We start from the raw sequence: 20,742 nt of genomic DNA, 5'->3' as shown, positions 1-20,742 counted from the left end.
CCTGTTGTGGTGAAGAGGGTTAAGGATATAGGGTTGTCTCTGGGAACTTCCATATGCCACAGGTGCAGCCCCCAAAAAAGAAAAACAAAAACAAAACCCCTGAAAAGTCTAGAATTAATGTTAAGGTGCAGGGACTGTACATGAGGAATTCACTAATGTTATTCAATCCATAAAAAATGAAATAATGGGAGTTCCTGTTGTAGCTCGGCTGTAAGAATCCTGACTAGTGTCCATGGAGACATGGGTTTGATCTCTGGCATCGCTTAGTAGGTTTGGTTTCTGTCACTGCTGTCAGCTGTGGTGTAGGTGTCAGACACACCTCAGATCCTGCTTTGCTGTGGCTGTGGAATAGTGCAGCAGCTGCAGCTCTGATTTGACGTCTATACAGAAACTTTCATATGCCACAACACAGCCTTAAAAAAAAGAAAAAATTGGGAGTTCCCATCGTGGCTCAGCGGAAACATATCTGACCAGCATCTGTAAGGATGCGGGCTTGATCCCTGGCCTCACGCAGTGGGTGGAGGATACTGCGTTGGCTTGAGCTGTGGTGTAGATCACATAGCAGCTCAGATCTGGTGTTGCTGTGGCTGTAGCTCTGATTAGCCCCCTGGCCTATGAACCTCCATATGTTGAAGAGTGTGGCCATAAAAAGACCAAAAAAGACAAGAAAAAATTGAATGCAATAGAAATTGCAGAAATGAAAGTTGAACAGACCATAACCAAATAATATTTTAGGGAGATTCCATGTGGCTCAGCAGATGAAGAATCTGATTGGTTTCCATGAGGATGCAGGTTCAATCCCTGGCCTCCTTCAATGTGTTAAAGGATCCAGTGTTAACATGAGCTGTGATGTAAGTCACAGATGTGGCTTGGATCTGGCATTCTCTGATTTGACCCCTAGGCTGGATCTTCCATATGCTGCAGGTGTGGCCCTAAAATGACAACCAATCAATCAATATAAAAATCAAACCGTGGTTTAATGGACAATACATTCACAGAATCATAGAAATTACCAACATCCACAAGGTGGGGATTTGTTTCGTATTTGTTTCCAGTGAGCCGTGATGGGAACTCTGAGTGTTGCATCTTGTCAAACTTCCTGATGCTAACCTCACCAGCCTACTGGCATCAACACCCAAATAGCTTTAGGAAGAGCAAGACCTAGGATTTTAAAAAGACCAAGAATAGATTTCCTGCTGTGGGGAAGAGGGTTAGGTATCCAGCATTGTTCCAAAGAACTTCCATATGCCACGAGTGTGGCCCAAAAAAAAAGGAAAAAAAACAAAACAAAAATAAAACCGAAAAAAGTCTAAGATTAACATTAAGGTGCTTGGACTGTAAATGAGGAATTACACTAATGTTCTTCAAGCCATAAAAGGAATGACATAGAGAGTGTTCCTGTCACAGCTCTGAGGTAATGCACCCAACTTCTATCCATGAGGACATGGGTACGATCCCTGGCCTTGCTCAGTGGGTTAAGGATCCGAAGTTGCCATGAGCTGTGGTGTAGGTGTCATGTAGGTTTGATCCTGCATTGCTGTAGTTGTGGCATCGGCCAGCAGATGGAGCTCCACTTCCACCCCTAGCCTGGGAACTTCCATATGTTGAGAGTACACCCCCCCAAAAAAAAAGAAAAAGAAAAAGAATGAAAGAGAAATTAATAGAAATTTCATTCAATAGAATCAGCTGTAGCTCACATTTGACCCTTAGCCAGGGAATCTATATGCTGTAGGTGGAGCCTAACTTGACAAAAAATAAATAAATAAAATCAATAGTGGTTTAATGGATGATACACTCACAGAATCAGAGAAATGACCACTGTCCACAGGGTGGGTAAAGGAGGTTCCTAATTCCAGCGGCAGCATGACTGGAGCTTGTCTGAAATAGAGGCAGGTGCTGGGCAACCTTTGCATATGATATACACCAAGGGGAAGCCTGCCCATTGACAACAGGGAAAGGCTCAACCCCAAAACCCTCAACATGGAACCAGAGCATTGGCTGAAGGAACACACTTGACAGAGGCTGTGGGCCACCTAGTCTGGGTTCTTCTCCTTACCAAATCATGGTATGTTTCTCTAAGAACAAGGCAAGGAGTAACCCTTTTCTAAATCACAGACATCATATCTTAACGATACAGCTCTTACAATTGTGCAGCCAATGTGCTTTGTTTGAAGGGCATTTTTAAGTGGTGGGTATGGAGCAGTGTGTTCCAGAGAGGATTTGGGCCATCTGGCTCACGGGTGACCTCTTGCCAGACAGGCCAAGTGACGCATCTGTAACCAGGGTGATTTCCCAGGCACTGCCTTCCTTCCTCAGATGTCAGGGATACAAAGGGTTTGAAATGGGGAGCACAGAGCACAGAGCCATCACCTACGGTCCCCTGACCGCCTCTGCCTGGGGGGGAGGAGCTTCCTGCTGTCACAGAAGCTATTGCTAGCACACCAGTCATTGGAGGAGTTCTGGATCCCCAACATTTTCCTACTCAGCAGCAGGCAGGAGAGAGCAAGGATGGTCCACGGATGTAGCTAAGGGTCCTTTTTTTAGGGGAACTTGCTCATTTTCAAGAGGTGCAGGTACAGCATATGGCAGTTTTGAGGCTCGGGGTCAAATCAGAGCTGCAGCTGCAGGCCACAGCCACAGCAATGACAGTTCTAAGTCTTGTCTGTGACCTACACCACAGCTCACAGCAACACTGGATCCTTAACTTAGTGAGCGATGCCAGGGATCAATCATGAATGCTCATGGATACTAGTCAGGTTCATTTCTGCTGCACTACAACGGGAACACCTAGAGGAGAGTTTTTAAAGAAACAGCTAAAATGAGGTCACTAAGGTGGCCCCTAATACAGTATGACTGGTGCCCCTATAAAAAGGGGAAGTTTAGACCCAGAAACACACAGAGGGATGCTGATGTGAGGGCACAGGCAGAAGATGGGCATCTAGAAGCCAAGGAGAGAGGCCTCAGGGCAAACCAACCATGCGCATATCTTGATCTCAACAGTTACTTGATACATTCTTGTTGTTTAAGCCCCATTGCCCATGGGATTTGTGATGGCAGCTGGAGCTGACTGATGTACTCTCTCTGAAAGCCTGTACACTCCTACCACAGGATGGAGCCTGCAAGTGAAGACATCCTCTCTGTCCCCAGCTGGGCTCCACCAGCATCCTCACCCCTGCCTTCCTCCTGAGACAGCTTCTCTGCCAGGGCCTGTTTCCTTGTCCAGGGAGTCAGACAGTGGACCTCAATGGAAGAGGTACGGATGGAGGTCAGGAGGGGCTGTAGGGCCCCAAGGCAGGAGCAGGAGGAGTCTTTCATTTGTTTATTTGGGATTGCAGGCTTGGTTTGTGGGGTGGCCACTGTTGGACGGAAATGCCAAGATGGGGCCATGGAAAGCTGATGGAGCTGGTGGGGGAGGGGCCGCAGTTTCCAGAGAAGAGACTGGACTCTGAGGCAGAGACAGGAGCACAGGAGCTGGGCGGGTCAGCACCAGGCCTGCCACGGGACCGGGAGCACAAACAGCAGCAGGGTCCATGTCTCTGAAGGCACAAAGGCTGTGCCAGGCCCAGGCGAGCCAGCAGCCTGCAGAGACTGGGATGGAACCTGGGTGTGAGGAGGAGGGGCCATGGGCTCAGGGAGGGGTGTGCACTTCTGGATCTCGTCAATCCAATGGGAGAAATAGCTGACATTGGTGAAGATGCTGGGGTAGGTGGGATGTCGGCAGTCCAAGCCCCAGCTGGCCAGCCCCACCAGAACCCATGAACTGAGGAGGTCACAGACGAGGGGCCCCCCGGAATCGCCCTAGGAAAGAGAGGGGAGTTACTGTGAGCAACTGAGTTAGGTCAGAGGAGTCTCTGCCATCTACGGTCCCTCAGGTGGACTTCTGGGAAGGTCCAAACACCAGCATCCCACAGCAGACCAGCCTGTTTAAGCCATGCAGGGAGGCAATGGCATCATGATTTAGGAAGCTCCTGATTGACCCTCAGGACAATCACAGGTTTCAGTCTATGATCATATGGACGCCTGTGCCCAGAGACAGCCTGGATATCCCTGACAAGGCACTGTCCAAGGAAGAGAAGGGACAGCTACACCCACAGTGCCCAAGAGAGTTGGTCTGGGAGTGGAGCCTGGCCAGCTCAAGCCCCTGCAGACCTCAGCTCTTGCAAGACCCTGGGCTGCACCAGCACACCCCTTACCTGGACCCTCTTCATTTTTCATTCATTTAGTCATTTGGTTTACTTTCAACACCTTGGTTGAGCAATTTCAGAAGATGCCCATACCCTGGCCTGGCGGAGGCAACCTCTATTGCTCAGGGAGTCGGTGGGGGTTAGAAAGAAATCTGCTGGGACTTACTAGAGTTCATGCTCTCAGGGCAGGGCCATCTGGTTGGAAATCTCCTCATGTCATCAGCCAAAGGGAGGGTCTGGTCCTTGTGGCTGGGGGTAGAGGGGCAGGGGCCTTAGTCACGCTTGCTGCTCCTCCACTTACCCATCCAACATGTGCAGCAAGCAGCCAGGAAGCCTCTGCCCTGGGCACAGGGTCTCCTCCTTTGTGGTGCTTTTGTAAATAAGCCAACCAGCCTGCCATTGGCAGATGTGACATGTGGAAACAAGCCATGGAAGGGTCAGGACAGGAAGGGAAGGGCACTTCATCAAGTGGAGGTGAAAGGCTACTCTTCTTGCACTAGGAAACACAAGGTAGAGTTTCCAAGCGGGAAACAACTGAACATTCTGAAGCAGGAGCACTAGGAGGAGTAAGTGCAGACCAGGGAAGGAGGGGTATGCCAGGTGGGTGGGAGGAAGAGCAGTGACATGTGGGGAGTGAGGAAAGTATATGGGACGAGGGGTCTCAGGGCCTATGGCAGAGGGTAGGATTTGATCCCCATGGAGAACTGTCTAGGTCATGTCTAGTGCCTGGATCAGTCCAGTGCTGTGTGGAGAATGAACCAGCTGGGAGGCAGCTACAGGAGAGATTACTGATGGAGAGGGGCCAGGTGGTAAGAACAGTCAGATTTGGAACAATAGTTTGAAGCTGCCTATAGGACCTGTCAAATCTGAGCCTTTCTGTCATTAACCATGGGGGGAAGTGCAGAGGGATAGAAGCAGGCTGAGCATGGAGCCCTGGGGCCCCAGCATTTAGAGGTGGGAGGGGAGGGGACCAGGCATAGAGCAGAGCATCTGGTGAGTGCCTGGGCCCAGGAAACAGGAGGGAGACTTGCTTAAGTGCCAAGTGAGAGGAGGACTCAGATCCACAGGCGGTTCTGGTGAGACAAGCTATTGGGGATGGTGGCCATGAGGTTTTGGATAGCAAGCTGGGGACACACCTAGGTGGAGTGGGTTAGATTCAGGACTGTTGGGAGGAGTCTTTGGGGGAAGGGAGGTAAAGAAACTGAGCAGTAGATGGTGCGCATTTACACAGGAGCCGTGGAAGGGGCGTCAGAGGACATGGAGCAGGAGAGACTCTGGGCATGGCAGGGATGGAACTTGAGGCTGAGGAGAGAGGGAAGACGCTGGGATAGACGGTGTGTAGGGTTGTCAGGACGAATGACTCTAGTCTGATTGGCTGCTTTTGGGGTTCTCAGTGAAACAAGCAAGATCTCCAGCTGAGAGGGCGGGGTGGGGGAAGTGGCAGGTTGAAGGTTGAAGGAGAGCGAAGGGTACATGGTGTGGTGGCCAAAAACACCCCTCAGAGATGCCCATCCTCACCCCTGGAACCTGTGGCTATTAGCTCATGTGGCAAAGGGGACTCTGCAGCAGTGATGGAGTTGAGGCTCTTGAGCTAAGAAGGTTTTCCTGGATTCTCTGGGTGGTCCAATGTAATCAAGATCCTCATAAGGAAAGAGAGACGCAGGAGGTCAGAGTCAGAGCAGAAGATGTGACGGAAGCAGAGGCAGAGGTGTTGCACTTTGAGGACGGAAATGCTGTGAGCCAGGGAATGAGGGTGGCCTCTAAAAAGCTGGGAAAACCAAGAAAACATTCTCCCCTAGGAAAGCCTCCTGAAGGAACCCACCTGGCCAACACCTTGATGTTAGACTTTTGACCTCCAGAAATATAAGATAAATTTCCGTGGGTTTAGCCATTCACTTGGAGGGGATTTGTCACAGCAGCTCCAAGTAAGGCACCTTCTTGGGAACGTGCCATCATTACTTCAGCCCTTCCCCTCTGTGGTCCCCACCTGGGGTGGCCTCAGCCCTCTGCACGGTGGACCCCCTCCCAGCTGTGTGAGGCCAGTGGAAGGCCTTTCCCTGTTCACTGCAGCCCTCAGGGATTCACACAGGGGACCCATGCAGTTGCGGAAATGATGACGGATTCTGAGTCAGGCTCCAATAGCCTCCTGACCCCTGGAGAGCTCTCAGAAGGCAGGAGAGAGCCTCCTCTGGGACCATCTGTTCTACTGCATCCACTTTTCTAGGGCAGATGTCGGTACAGCTCTCATAGCCTCAGGGGGCGCCCCTTGAGAGGTGGTGATGCGACTAAACGAATAAATTTCCTCCAAGGTTAACTGCGCTACCTGACTTTTCATTATTGTTTCTATATTCTTTAAGGTGGACTCTGGAGGTCTTTAAAAAATTAAGAGATGTTCCCATTGTGGTTCAGCAGGTTAAGAGCCTGACTAGTACAAATGAGGATGCAGGTTCAATCCCTGGCCTTGCCTAGTGGGTTAAGGATCTGGCATTGCCACAAGCTGTGACATAGGTCCTAGAAGTGGTTCAGATCTGGCATTGCTGTGGCTGTGGCAAGGGCTGGAAACTGCAGCTTCCATTCAACCCCTAGCCTGGGAACTTCCATATGCTGCAGGTAGGGCAGGAATAAAAGAAAGGAAGGAAAAGGAAGGAAGAAAGAAAGGAAGGGAAGAAGGGAGAAACCCCAAATCTAAGGTATCACATGAAACGTGAGCTACAGTTTGCACTACTGTAGATACAAAGCAAACCTTGCGTGTGCACTCTTGCATGTGTATGCATGTGCATGCATGTGTGTGTGTGTGTGTGTGTGTGTGTGTGTGTGTGTGTGTGTGTGTGTGTGTGTGTGTCTGTGTTGGGCAGGGCCGGAGCAGTGAATTCCACCTTCAGCAAGAGGTTGGGTCTAAGCCAGGTACAATCCAGAGAGAGGGAGGCAAACCAGGTCAGGAGACTGGAAGCCAAAACTTGTTAAGTACCTACTGAATGCCAGGCACAGTGCTGCATTTCTACAGGAACCTTCTTCAGTGGAGGCCATGAGCAATTCCATTTCATGGGTGAGGAAACTAAGCTAAGGCCACAATCCCAGTCAATGGAACCAGGTCTGTCTTGCCCCACAGTCTGAGCATTGAGTGCCTTGGCAGGCTCTCTCTCCTCAGACCTGTTTCTGGACCCCCTGTGCAGAGGGAGGGGCCCTTGTGGGGAGAGATGGGAGCCCCAGGTTGGAGGGTGGGGTCCAGAGCAGGTGACATGGCAGAAGATGAATCTAGGTGGAATCTCTCAGTCAGGCGGTGGTAGGTGAAAGGGGAGGCAGGAGGGGGGTCATTTGCTGGGACTCCCGAGTGTCCAGCTCAGGGGTATTCTCAGCCTGGAGAGAAACCAGCGGAAGAGTGGGGTCGAGGGGCACTACGAATATCCAGCAGGTGAGCAGACACAAGGCTCTGGCCTTGAGCTCCATTGGCATAATTCCTGCAGGAGAAGGGAGGTGGACAAGGCTGTAAGGGAGGTCCATGGTGACAGCCGGATGTGGACTGGGCAGGGTGGGGGCTGAACACTTGTTCCACTTCTGGGTGGAGCTGGCTCTGTGAGGAGGTCAGACCAGGCCAGGCAGCTACAAATCTATACTACTGTTTAAGAACTGGGAACCAAGAAATATGGGTCTGCCTTCTACCAGCAGCTCACGGGCCTGCCATGAAAATAGCTATCCATGTGGCCTTCTCATGGGCTAGGCCAAAGTCACAATCCCAGTCATCTTGTCCCTCCTGTGTGCATCTCCTGGGGTGCCAAGGCATAGTGCCACAAACTGGGTAACTATAAAAACAATGCAAATGTATCCTCTCACGGTTCTGGAAGCTGGAAGGCTGAAAGCAAGTGTCTCTGTGTCTAGCCCTCTTCACACAAGTCATTGGTACAGGGCCCACTTGAAATTTACAATGGTCACATCTCAAGATCCTTAACTAATCACAGCTGCAAAGACTTATTTCCAAAGAAGGTCACATTCTGAGATTCCAAATGGATACAAACTTAGGGGACACTATCCAACCCCCTACACCACCCTTTCAACAATCCCATGAAGGAGGCCTCAGACTCCTACACCGTGAATAAGACACAGGCTCAGATGGTGAAAAGACCACCCAAGGGCAGAGCAGTGCCTCTAACTCCAGAACCCTCACCCTCTGCCCTCCACTCCACGATGCCATCTGTGTAAGAGCTTGGCAGCCAATGCCAGCTCAGGGTGCTGGGCCCTGAGGGGATGTGGTGAAGGCCTGGAGGCCAGGTGAAGCTTGGAGTCAGAACACGCAGGCCCTCCTTATTTTATGGGAGTGCTTTCCCTCTTTGGGCCTGTTTGCCCACTTCTAAAATAGGACACTACAGAGAGTGGATAGACATCTTCACAATTCAACAGTACACTCATGTCTGGAATGTATATCATAGACACATGTACCAACAGCCCCTAAAGAAAAAGACACAGGGGGAAAAAAACGGAAGGTAAATTAGGAAGAAGATATTCAACGGCAATAAACATACGGAAGTATATTTCATCCGTCATCAGGAAAATGCAAACCATTAGGAAGGATGGAAAGTGCCAAGTGTTGGTGAGCTTGTAAACTCTCAGCCACTGCTGGAATGTGTGGAACTGGTGCAACCCCTCCGGAGATGTTTGGTAACATCTGCCAAAGCTGAACATGCAGTTAGCTTTTAATCTAACAATTCTCCTCAGGGGATTCTGTGAAATCAAAGAGAAAACCTCTGGAAGTGAAATGAAATGAAAAACTTGGAAGCTACAAAATTATCCATCGAGAGCAGAACTGACCATAGAATTCAATTCACACGATAGTGTCTTGCAGGGAAATGAGGCTAAACAAACTATACCTACATGTGACAGTGTGGATGGACCTCACAATCATAATGTTAAGACGTGAAAATCTGACAACTGGAAATAAGTTCTACTTATGGAAAATTCAGAATCTAATATAAAGTGTTAAGGTGAAGATGAGAGTTTCCATTGAGTGTTGGTGACAAGAAGGGGAGAGGAGTGTTGGCCACCTGGGGTGTAGCACTGTGAAAGTTCATCCAACTACACACGTAGGGAAAGAGTATGAATGTCTTCTCTGTATGTATATTTCAATAAAGGTTTTAAAATATGCCTCCAGAATAGATGCTGCTGGAGTGTCCTGCCAGTAGTAGTTGTCCTCCTGTGCAATGGGCTGAGGAAGGGACTAGCCTGGCGGACACTACCAAGAGATAGAGCCTGGGAACATAGGTAGAGGGACGAAACAGAAGGTACCAGGGGTCTCCACAAAGAGAGTGGAGGCAACACAGCCTCCCACCATGGAAACTGAGGCCCTGAGAACAGGCCAGGGAAGAAGGGAAATGACCTCACTCACATGGCAGATGGCCTTTCCTGTAGAGAAGTCCCCAACACACAGCATCTCCTCATACACGGAGAAGTTCTTGCTGAGCCTGTGTCCATATACCAGATTACAGAACTGGTTCTCAATGAGGCCCACCTTAGCCTCCTGGAGATGGAAGGGTGTGGGCAGAGGCACTGTGAGGATAAGAAGGAAGTCAGTGAAGTTTGCTAGAGCTTAGCTACAGGCTCTTCTGCCTTACTGCTCACCACCACCCCTGCATCATAGGGTTTTCTCAGCAAAGCTGAGCTTTCAGCTCTCTATCAGTCTTCTACCTATGCCTAATAAGGCCTCCCCTGTTTCTCAAACTTTTCCAAACTCATCCTATTCCCACCACCTCTCGCATAGCAATAGACCACAACACTCATAGTCCATAAAGAAAAAGGCAAATCCTACCAATGCATGCCAATCACTGATGCTTAGCAACCATTCACCAACCCACCTACCCTCTCACAAACCATCCTTTCCACTTCCACTTGTCAATCATTACCTTTCCTTCCCTCCACTAATTCCTCCGTCCATCATCTACCCATCTTGTCTCATGCCCCATTCATCCACTCAGCCTTCCATCTATCTGCTGGCCTATCCATCTTTGGATCTATCTCCCCATTCTCCCTCCATCAATCAATATATCCACTCTCTCCATCCCTCTTCCCACCCACTCAACCATCTTCCCCTCCAGGCACTCATCTTCCCTCCTATCCATCCCCCATCCATCCTCTCATTCAATCACTCATTTATTCATCTGTCTTCAGGTTAGCTATTGTTTAGACACTAGTGATAGAGGGGAACATTTTTAGTTGGGGAAACAGGGTAAGTGAAGTAAATAAGTAGGATTATTTAGCTCTGAGAAGTGTGGTAAGGAAATACAACAGGGAAATGTGACATTATGCATTGCCTGTTTTAGGTTTCACATCAAGGAAAACTCTTCAGAGGAGGAGCTGAGTTGTATATCAAAGAAATGAGTCACCCAGATTAGCAGGGAGAGCCTGTGAGGCTGGGGAAACAGCCAAGGTAAAGGTCCTGAGGTGGGGACAGCCTCAGAATATTCAAGGCAAGAAGGGGCCTGGTGGCTGGGATGGCCTGGGTGAGGGTGCAGTAGGAGCTGAGCAGAGAGGAATGGGGGCCAACATTGCACAGGGCCTGAGAGCCAAGGTGGGACATTTGGACAGTTTTCTAAGGATAAATGAGAAGGCACTGAGGATAAAGAGCAGGGAACTGGCACAACACCTGCTTCAAAGCAAACACTCAGGCAGTTGTGTGGAGACTAAAGTAGGGCACACAGGGTAGGAGCTAGCAGACCAGTCTGGAGGTCCATGCAAGAACAGATGGTCTACAGGACCAGGGTGGCAGCATTGCCACCTACCCCACTGCCAGGCCCTGGGGCATAGGCTGGGATATTAAAACAAGAAAGACAGAGTCCCTGTCCTCAAGGAAGAACCAGACTGTGTGTGTGTGTGCGTGCGTGCATGCGTGTGTGTGTGCGTGTGTGTGTGTGTGTGTGTGTGACAATGCTGGGGACCTGGTTGTCTGTCCTGTGGTTGGGGATTGTTACTGATACACTATTGAGAAGGGCCAGCAATGCTGGCACATCCCACCCAGTGAAGACAGGGTCTTATCAAAATCTGATCTCCTATCCTGAGAAACACCTACCAAATTACAACCTTACAAATAATTGCAAATACACATTCTTTTCCCCCTAATTCTGCCACATAAGCTTGTGCCAAACCATAAACACTCTTTTCTTTAATAAAGACTCTTACTCATGAGTTTTTGCCTGCATTTCTTCCCTTTCAATCTTAGAAAAACACAAACTTTTTCTGTGTTACTCAGTTCACCTAATAAACCCACAAAGTAGACAGCTGACCTGGGTTGGGAGAAGAGCAAAGTGAGGTTCAAAGAGTGAAACACTCTTAAGTTGTAGTCATTCTAACTTGACCTTGGAGGCTCACAGGTCAGAAGTCATAAATATGTTTTCTTTCCATTTTTCCTAAGTGCCTCCAATGGGAAATCTTGGTTCCTCAGTGGCCTAGAAGGGGCCAGGCCCCAAGCAGGACCTCTGAGTTGAATCAAGTCATCTTAGATCTATAGTTGATTAAGGCCTTGAAATCAAGAAGCTGACAGATTCCAAGAACCTGAGTTCTTAACATCCAACAGTCAAAGATTCCCAGATTTTCAGAGCTTTGCACATACGGAACACTGAATTTTAGAATCACACACTTTCAGAACTAGAGCCAGAATGGTCCAGTCCTCCGGAAATGAGGCACAGTGGACCAAGGTCCAGCCGTTGTTTTGCCTGGGCACCCCTACTTCCCTCCTCCCCTCCTCTGTCCTCCTTCCCTTCTTCCTCCTCCTCGCTTCCCCCTTATCTGCCCTCCCACCCCAGCCTCTCCCCTACCCCCTCACTTTCCTCGTTGAGCATCCCCCAGCCAGTTATCCAGCAGGATGCATTATTAAGCAGCTGCAAGCCAGGGGCTGGGAGGCAGGCAGGGATGATGTAGGAAGTGAAGTTCACAGGAAAGAGCAGCTGCAACATGGCTATGTCACTTCCGAAGGGATGAAGCTTCTCAAAGTCTGGGTGCATGACAATCTGGCTCACGGACATCTCCAGGGTGTGCTGAGTGTGTTCAAACAGCTGCGTGCTTCCTAACAGGACCCGGTAGTTCTCTGGAGCATGGGATTTTCTGGAGGAGGAGGAGCATGCTGTCACCATCATCCCTGAGTGTGGGCTAGGTCTCTTCCCCTGCATATTCATCTAACTGCTGACATCCACCTGGACCCCTGCACCCCCCCATGGTGCCAGCCTTGGTCTCTGCATTCCTAAAGTTCAGGAGCACTTCTTTCTTGAGACTGATATTCTACTTACAACCTCAGACATATGGTTTCTCCACCATATCCAAGAATCAGAGGAGTATTGAATCCTTGTGCGGGAAAGGTCTTTGGTGGGCTCATCAAATGAAGGCCCTTGGATTGTTTACAGGAGATGTTCTGGATTGATCCCAGCTCTACTTTTACCTTCCCAAGGCTCCTACAACCCACCTTATGGCCCCACAATTCTCCTGACCCCTCCCTCCTTTAACCACCTTCCTGCCAAATAGCTGTTTCTCCGCTCAGTTAGAAGCACTTGCCAAAGATCTGTAAGGTAAAGGAGCAACTGAGTGTAGGAAACAGAACCTTGCATTTGCCCTGAACACAGCTGCTCCCGTAGAGTAGGTGCTGATCAGATTCTGAGCTCCCAAAGCTCCAGCTCCCAGACCTGGGCTGTGATGTTCCAACTCCCTGGGGATGCCTCCTCATCTGTTCACAAGCTGGGCACTGAGCAGACCCAGGAGCGCCAGGTGTGTCAGACTCCTGAGCAGCCACATCACTCTCCCAGGGTGCCCCATCTCCCACCCGCACAGCCTGGCACCACATCTCCCACATGCACACTAGTGACCATGATTCCTCCTGGGCACACAGTTTTGCAAGAGTAAAAAGTAGAGCCATTCAGCTGCTCGCCAGACATGAGGTCCCATGTCCCTGCCTAGACTCAGAAACCTGGAAATGTGGGGACCTTGAGAAACTGTGATCTGAGATTGGTCCACACTGCATGGCAGCCAGAATGGACACTGCTACTCTTCTGGGGCACATCTGTGTTGGGAGACAGGCCCAGGGGCTGAGGGCAGAGTCTGGGGAGGGTCTGGGAAAGGCAGCCAGGAGGACAGTCCAGGTAGAAGGGACACAGGTCAAAGGCAGGAATGACATGGACCTGTGGGCCACAGACAGCCCCAGAGGAAAGCCCAGAGGAGCCGGGGTGGGACACCCTCACACCTCATCCCCTCCATCTCCTCCCCTGCCAGTGCCTCTGCTGGCACCCTAGGAAAGAGGACTCACTTGAGAAAGCAGTGGGCAGCAGAAACCAGCCAGCGGGAGTTGATGAGGACAGCTCCACAGACATGCAAGCCCTGGTACATCAGGCTGGCCTGCCATGGCCACTGGCCAGCCACCACATCCTGACCACCAGAGATCCGCCACATCACCTTGGGTTTCCCGCACGCTGTGGAGACTCCCCTGCCACCTACAATAGAGACATGGGTGAGACCCCAAATGCCACTACCAGGGAGGCCCCCTCCACTTCACAGATGGGAAAATCAAGGGCAAGTGTCCAGTGGCCTGGCCAAAAGGACACGGCTGCCTGGACTCTGCCTTTACCAGCTGCCAGTGAGAATTTGACAGCAGAGCACAATGGAGCAGGCTTTCTGAGCATGAAGGCCCAGGGCTGTGGTGAGATGCCAAGGGTGACCAAAGGTGGCAACAGCTCATGGCAGCATCTCCGCTGAGCTGGACATCACTGAGGCAGTCTGCCAAAGGCTGGCCATGTGCCAGGCCTTATTTCCCTGAACTAACACACCACAACAACTCAAGGTCTCCGAAGTTGCCAACATTATACACTCAAATCATAGCTTCTAAGGGCCGGTGCCCCTCCACTTTGCCCCAGTATCTTAGAGAAGCAGATCTGCAGGCAGGAGTCTGGGGTGATGTGTGACCATGGAACTTAGCAGGACCCCATGAGGCCCTCCCCTAATAGACCCCCACCCATGTCCTCTGCCTGCCTTTTGTCTGTAGAAAACTTTAGTCACAGAGTACATTTACCTGGAGAAGTGGAAAAGTGCAGGAAGAAAGGAAAACAGTCAAGCAAAGCAAAATAATATTTTAACGATTAAACAGAGTAAGAATATTTAGCTCCTCCTCAAGGACTATAGATAATATTCTGAGCCATGTCCTTGGAAATGTTTTGCAGATACTGAAACCCCACCAGGTGGAAGAAGTTACCTATATGCTGCACACAAGCACATAGACCCAAACAAGGTGGAACCAAAGGTGGATGAGGTTGACTCCCAAGTACCTCACCACCCACCAATCCGAAGAAAGTCTACAAGCTGATCAAGCCCTGCTCTTTGAACCTCACTCAGCCCTCGAGGTGGGGGCACACAGCCTTGAGGCTGTTACCCCACTGTGGCCCCCTCTGCCTGGCAAAGCAATTAAGCTGTTCTTTTCTACTTCACCCACAACTCTGTCTCTGAGATTCAATTCAGAGCATGTCCACAGAGACTGAGCTTCAGCATCAACCTGGGGAAAGTCACTCCCTGCCTCTGACTCAGGATTCTCCATTTATAAATAAGAGGGGTGGGCGTTCCCTGGTGGTCTAGTGGTTAGAACTTGGTGCTTTCACCACTACGGCCAGGGTTCAATGCCTGGTCCAGGAACTGGGAATCCCACATTAAGCCGCGGCCAGCAGCGGAAAAAAAGAAATTAATTGATTAAAAAACACTCTATGCAGTGGCCAAAAAATTAAATAAATAAGAGGGAGTGGGCTAATGAAGACAGCCATGGTTCTAGGACCCACACCTGAGGGCAGGGGTGAGGCCAGGGCCCCTAGAGCAGACATCCTGCTCTAGGGCCTGGGCCCCAGGGACTCAGGGCTCCTCACTCAGCAGTCCTGGGCTTTCCTCCACCCAGCCTCAGGCTGGACCCTGCCAGTGCCCACTTGCACAGCCCCACAAGGGTCCTGGGGCAGTTTCCATCCCAGAGACCCCTCAGTAGGGGTCCTGTGACCCACCTGTGTTAAGGTGGTCTCTGGGCTGCCTGGTTAGGTGGACCTGACCGCAAACAAAAGAAGAGGTTCAGTGACCCTGGGCACCAAGCCCTGGTCACAGTCAAGCCCCCTCAGGCCCTGCAGGCCCACCTTCTCAGCCCCACACAGAGGCCCCCACACACCTGTGGCTGCCCAGGCCAATGGCTGTGCTTCCGGAGTCAGAGGCCCACCCTCCTCCGCTCGCAGGGCTGCAGGAGCTGGGCCAGGGTCGGCCCAGGACCCTCGCAGGTTTAGGGTGGTGGTGGGCGACCATGGCGGCAGCAGCACCAGCTGCAGCCAGAGGAGGGCCGCAGGCTGGCCTCCTACTTGCGGAAGCCTCGCCTCTGAGACCATTGTCAGTGTTGTGGACCTGGGCCTGAACCTGGCCTGACTCAGCCCTAGGCCTGGACCCTGCCCCCGCCCTGGCCAAGGCTTTGACCCCGCCCCCACCACGCCTTGACCCCGCCCCAACCCAGCCTTGATCCCACGTGACCTTCCTATTAACTTTTTTTTTTGTCTTTTCGCCATTTCTAGGGCCGCTCCCCTGGCATATGGAGGTTCCCAGGCTAGGGGTCCAATTGGACCTGTAGCCGCTGGCCTACACCAGAGCCCAGCAATGCGGGATCCGAGCCGCATCTGCGACCTACACCACGGCTCACGCGACACCGGGTCCTTAACCCACTGAGCAAGGCCAAGGATGGAACCCGCAGCCTCATGATTCCCAGTCGGATTCATTAACCACTGAGCCACACCAGGAACTCCCCTATTAACTTTTAAAATAACTCCACTGAAAAATTATTTCTATACCATGAAGTTCCCGTATCACAAGCGACGTTTCAATGATTTCCAGTACATTTTTCTTCATTCATTTGTTTATGTTTGTATTTAAATCAATCTTCTATTTTGGGAGAGTTTTAGATGTATGAGTAAGTTGCAAAATAATACAAAGACTTTGCGTATCCCCCTACCCAATTTCCCCTCTTGTTAAGATCTTATATTGCTATGGCACATTTGTCACAACTAGTGAGCCAATATTGATACATTCATATTAACTCAATCCGGAGTTCCCGTCGTGGCGCAGTGGTTGACGAATCCGACTAGAACCATGAGGTTGCGGGTTCAGTCCCTGCCCTTGCTCAGTGGGTTAACGATCCAGCGTTGCTGTGAGCTGTGGTGTAGGTCGCAGAGGCGGCTCGGATCCCGCGTTGCTGTGGCTCTGGTGTAGGCCGGCGGCTACAGCTCCGATTCGACCCCTAGCCTGGAAACCTCCATATGCGGCGGGAGTGGCCCAAGAAATAGCAACAACAACAACAAGAACAAAAGACAAAAAAAAAAAATTAACTCAATCCATTAGCTCTCTTTTTTCAGTTTTTTTTAAAGTTTAAGGCATAGAGCTTAATGATTTCACTTACATACAATCATAAAATGATCATCACAATAAATTTAGTGAACATCTATCACTCATATAGATACAAAATTAAAGAAATAGAAAAAAAAAAACACTCATAAATTGTTGAGTGCCTCTTCAGGCAATCTATGAATTGGTTTTCAGAGTCAGAGCACCAAGGTTTGACTTGATATTTCCTTTCACTTCTTTATCCATCAACCCAATTTTTTGTCCCTCAACCCACTCTGCTTCCTATCTGGCTCTTAACTTACTTCAACAGAGGCTAGACTTTCTGAACAAAATTCACAATTTATCATCTGATAAACACTTCTGTAATAATGGTGCCATGGAACAAAGTATTTGAAATTAGGATCGTCTCAGCAGATCCAATATGTGCATAGCTGTAGGTATATAATTCCTAATGAAGAAGTCCTTGTGCTCCAACCAATATCCAGCAGCACCAGCCTAATATTCCTTTGTTCTGGAGAGCCCCAGTGTATCAAAAACGTGGTTGTGCAGCCCACAGGTCCAAGACCAGAAATTATTATTGTTAAATATTTAACTTTTTCCCTGTAAATAATTTAATATTTTAAACTAATAATACCTTCTCATGGATCACAATCCAATTGTGCAAAATGGAATATGCAGTGTTGAGTCATGCGTCCTCCCACCTCTTTCCTCTGTCCACCCAGTCCTCTTTCCCACAGGGAACTAGAGTTTATTTAAATCCTTCCATAGATGCGTTATGTAAAGAATTTAGAATGCAATATATTTGCATTTTTTAAAATGAAGGGTTTTCTCTGATTAAAACTTAATATATTTTCAATACATTTGTGGATGTTTACAATGACTCTCTTCTTACATTAACGAGATTCCTTTCTAGACGGGAGTAGAATTCCAGAACAAGAATTTCTACACCCCCTAAAATCAAAAGTTTTGGAAAGAATAAGATGGTCAGTTGTATTTAATTAAAATAGTAAGTACCCAAATGAATTAGAACTTCAGGTAAACAATATGTTGTGTTTTAGTATAATCATTTCCCATTCAATATTTTGGACATAGTTTTATTGAACATTTTTTCATTTTCATCTGAAATTTATTATTAAACTTAGATCTCATATTTTATCTGGCAACTCTTCAAAAAATATATAGCATAGTAAACTAAATTGTTAATTATTCATTGTAAGAATCCTTAACTGGATTAGAGATTCTTGAATGTGCCACTTGGCTCCAATAGAAGATACCCTAGTTGCATACACCTACACACACACACACACACACACACACACACACCCCTTCAGCCTCTTTTGATGATATGGGATTTGGAAGAGCTATCATTCAGCACTGGGTTTATGTGTCAAAATGAAAGAGTATTTGTGTTTCATAGAAGAAGATTGCTAGGAAATTGGTCAAGGGAGATGAGAGGTGAAGACTTCAGAGGATTGCAAGCAAATCTCTTGAATTTCAAGCTTTACTGTCTGCTAAATGTTTCTTGCTCCTTGCAAAAAAAAAAAAAAAAAAAAAAGGTGCATGAAAAATGGTGGCTATTGAAGAAGAAAGGCATTGAATTTTGAAGCCAGGCCCAGGTTCTTTCCTCTTCTTTCTAGCAGTTGTGTAGGAAAGGCATTTCTAAACTCCTGACCAATTTACTTGTGATTTCTAAGGGTTTTTTTTTTCTAACTGTAAATTTGAAAATGGTATATATTTGGTATTTTCAGAGAGTGTTTTCTTGGCCACTTGAAGGGAGTGACTTACACAGTGTTCATCCATTTTAATATTTCCAAGGCATTTAGTGGTCTGCAGTACAGAACTGTCTTCTTACAGGTTCTCTCTCTCTCTCTCTCTCTCTCTCTCTTTCCCTCCCTCTCTCTTCTTTTAGGGCTGCAACCTCAGCATATGGAAGTTCCCAGGCTAAGGGCTGAATCATTGGAGCTGCAGATGCTGGCCCATGCCACAGGCACAGCAAAGCAATGCTGGATCTAAGCCACATCTGTGATCTACACCATAGCTTGGGGCAACACTGGATCCTTAACCCACTGAGAGAGGCCAGGGATTGAACCCAAGTCTTCGTGGATACTAGTCAGGTTCGTAACTTCTGAGCCACAATGAGAACTGCAACACTTCTCTCTTTCATTCTCTTTGGTAACTATTCTGTGTACTCTACCTTGACCTTAGCTGAGAAGATGAGGTGAGAGCAATTCAAGGCAAATCATGGTGAACTTTAAAAAAAAAAAAAAACTAAGTGTTGAAAAAATACACAGTTTGGAGACATTTCTCATGACTTGAGCATTTATCATGGAAAACTTTAAATTATTAACCAATAGCTTCATATTAGGGGAATAGTGTGGCAAAATAATGTACCCTGGCACTCCAGAAAGGCAGGTTTCCTTGTTGCTTCCTCCTCTTGTCTAGTCAGTCAGTAGTTAATAAAAGATTCTCACTCATGGCTCTGACACAGAATTTCAATGAGTCTTCTCTGGACTACTGACATAAAAACCTGCAAAAACTTGTGAAAAATTATCCAGTTCCAATTCTATAATCACTTTTGTGCTATATCAAAATCCTAGACCACAGATATAATCAAATTAGTCCAGATGTAACTTGGGGAGACAGACAACAGAAGGGCATAGATAAAACTCCTTTGGACAATGATGTCTGACTATTCCTGCAAGAAACTGGGGGTCTGGTATTGACTGCTGAGAAAAAAAAAATCTCTGTATATGGATCACAGACCTCTGAAAACACATGATATTCTACACAAGCATGGAATATTAGTGGTATGGTGAGATACAATGTTTGTGTCTTGTAGAATGTTCAGTCTCTGAGCTTAGAGCCTTTGGTGGTGTTAGATGTGAGGGATCTTCAGAGGTATTCTGTGCAGTAGAAATGAATGACCAGTGAAAGAATCTGATGATTGAAATTTCTTTGGCAAGTATAACAAACTCAAGTCAGTATGTTGATTCACTACTATTTTTTTTCCAACTGAAATTGTGTAATATATTCCTGAAAAGTAGGAGGGGAGAATAAAATTTGGGACTGCTGTGTCAACTGGAATTGACCCAAACTGTCAAAACTTGCTCAAAGTTACAACAAAAACACTGCAAAGGCAACATCTATGAATCCACATCTATTGAAGAACCCCCACGTATTTAAAAAAAACTCTCTAAGTAAAAACATTATAGCAGAATCAATTCATTTGGAAAAACTCTAGGAATGGAGGAGCCAAGAGACAGTAGCTCTTAGAGTGTTTCTCAGGTCTAAAATTCTTCACTAGAATTGTTCTTTAATGGAACTATCAGGCTTGCTAGGAAAAAGAATCTACTATTTCTGGGGAGAAAAAAACTAAGGAAACCCAAGAAACTGCAGCCCAAAGGGCGTGAAAGCACTTGCCCCAGTTTGAAGATACTGTGCTTAGGCTGGTGCTCTCCAAAACTCTTTCACAAGGGTCATATCTAAATGAATGGATTTCACGTTTGCAATTTTAAAATCCCAGGGGCTCATCTCACAACCCCTAGTTTTAAGAAGAGAGGACCACAAAAGTGCTGAGAAGACCTTGCCATGAAATCTTCCCAGGGGATCCCAATCCTCCGTTGCTTTCCTCTTTCATAGCAACCTCCAAGGACAGCTCCGCAAGGCCCCACCCCTGCGCGCATGCGCACACCCACTAGGGACGGGGCTCCCCGCATGCGCACCACTGTCCTCCAGGTGCTCAGAGCATCTGTTGAGGCCTGACCGCTTGGGAAGCCAGTAACACACGTGCCAGCGTGGAGGGTGGGGTTCCAACGGTCATCCCGGCTGGGGGCGGGGCCAATCATGGCAGCTTTTAGAATCAATTATTTGAAAGCAGAAGTAAGGAAAACGGACTTTTCACCTCTTGGGTGTCCTGCTGTGCACTCTTAGTCACTCTGTGGGTTATTTGTGGCCTTGTCCCAGTGAGTTCACCACCGCCCTGTGCCCCTGCCCCACCGCCACCAACTGGAGCTCGGTGTCCTTGCAGTGTTTACACCAGGGTTGTTGGCACCACTGTGGAGCAGGTTGCATGAAGGCTTCAGTGATTTCCCGCCCTACCATGAGGCAGGTGAATAAAATGTGCGAACGATTAAATGGGTGTCAGTCTAGTGTTTGCATTTTAAAGCGTACGAAGGCTAGAAGGAAG

General features: G+C 48.4%; 1 protein-coding gene across 1 annotated transcript; it reads right to left on the bottom strand.

Annotated features, from left to right (window-relative positions):
* Nucleotides 1–3,304: 3,304 nt before the first annotated feature.
* LOC146396353 (putative serine protease 47) lies at nucleotides 3,305–20,401 on the bottom strand. Its single transcript, XM_084995483.1, has 7 exons — nucleotides 20,228–20,401; nucleotides 15,311–15,490; nucleotides 15,185–15,224; nucleotides 13,459–13,642; nucleotides 11,992–12,269; nucleotides 9,562–9,722; nucleotides 3,305–3,798 (listed from the first exon to the last, which is right to left on the bottom strand). Exons 1-7 carry the CDS (start codon nucleotides 20,399–20,401, stop codon nucleotides 3,481–3,483), a joined length of 1,335 nt encoding a protein of 444 aa, XP_084851609.1. The 3' UTR covers nucleotides 3,305–3,480.
* Nucleotides 20,402–20,742: the final 341 nt, after the last annotated feature.

The sequence above is a fragment of the Sus scrofa genome, chromosome 14 (assembly GCF_054392235.1).
Source record: "Sus scrofa isolate SSC_HxYL_T2T_F1_AM1 chromosome 14, Sscrofa_HxYL_maternal_Yorkshire_Landrace_v2.0, whole genome shotgun sequence".
Taxonomy (NCBI): domain Eukaryota; kingdom Metazoa; phylum Chordata; class Mammalia; order Artiodactyla; family Suidae; genus Sus; species Sus scrofa.
This window is presented reverse-complemented; position numbering and strand designations above follow the sequence as displayed.

What these genes read in the sequence shown, in the direction of transcription:
- LOC146396353 (XM_084995483.1), bottom strand. Translation starts at nt 20,401, where the DNA reads ATGATTGGCCCCGCCCCCAGCCGGGATGACCGTTGGAACCCCACCCTC. An exon ending in CTCTGTGTGGGGCTGAGAAG is followed by an intron (nt 15,225 to 15,310) that starts GTGGGCCTGCAG and finishes GTTTGCGGTCAG; the next exon opens with GTCCACCTAACCAGGCAGCC. An exon ending in GGGGATGCTCAACGAGGAAA is followed by an intron (nt 9,723 to 11,991) that starts GTGAGGGGGTAG and finishes TTATCCTCACAG; the next exon opens with TGCCTCTGCCCACACCCTTC.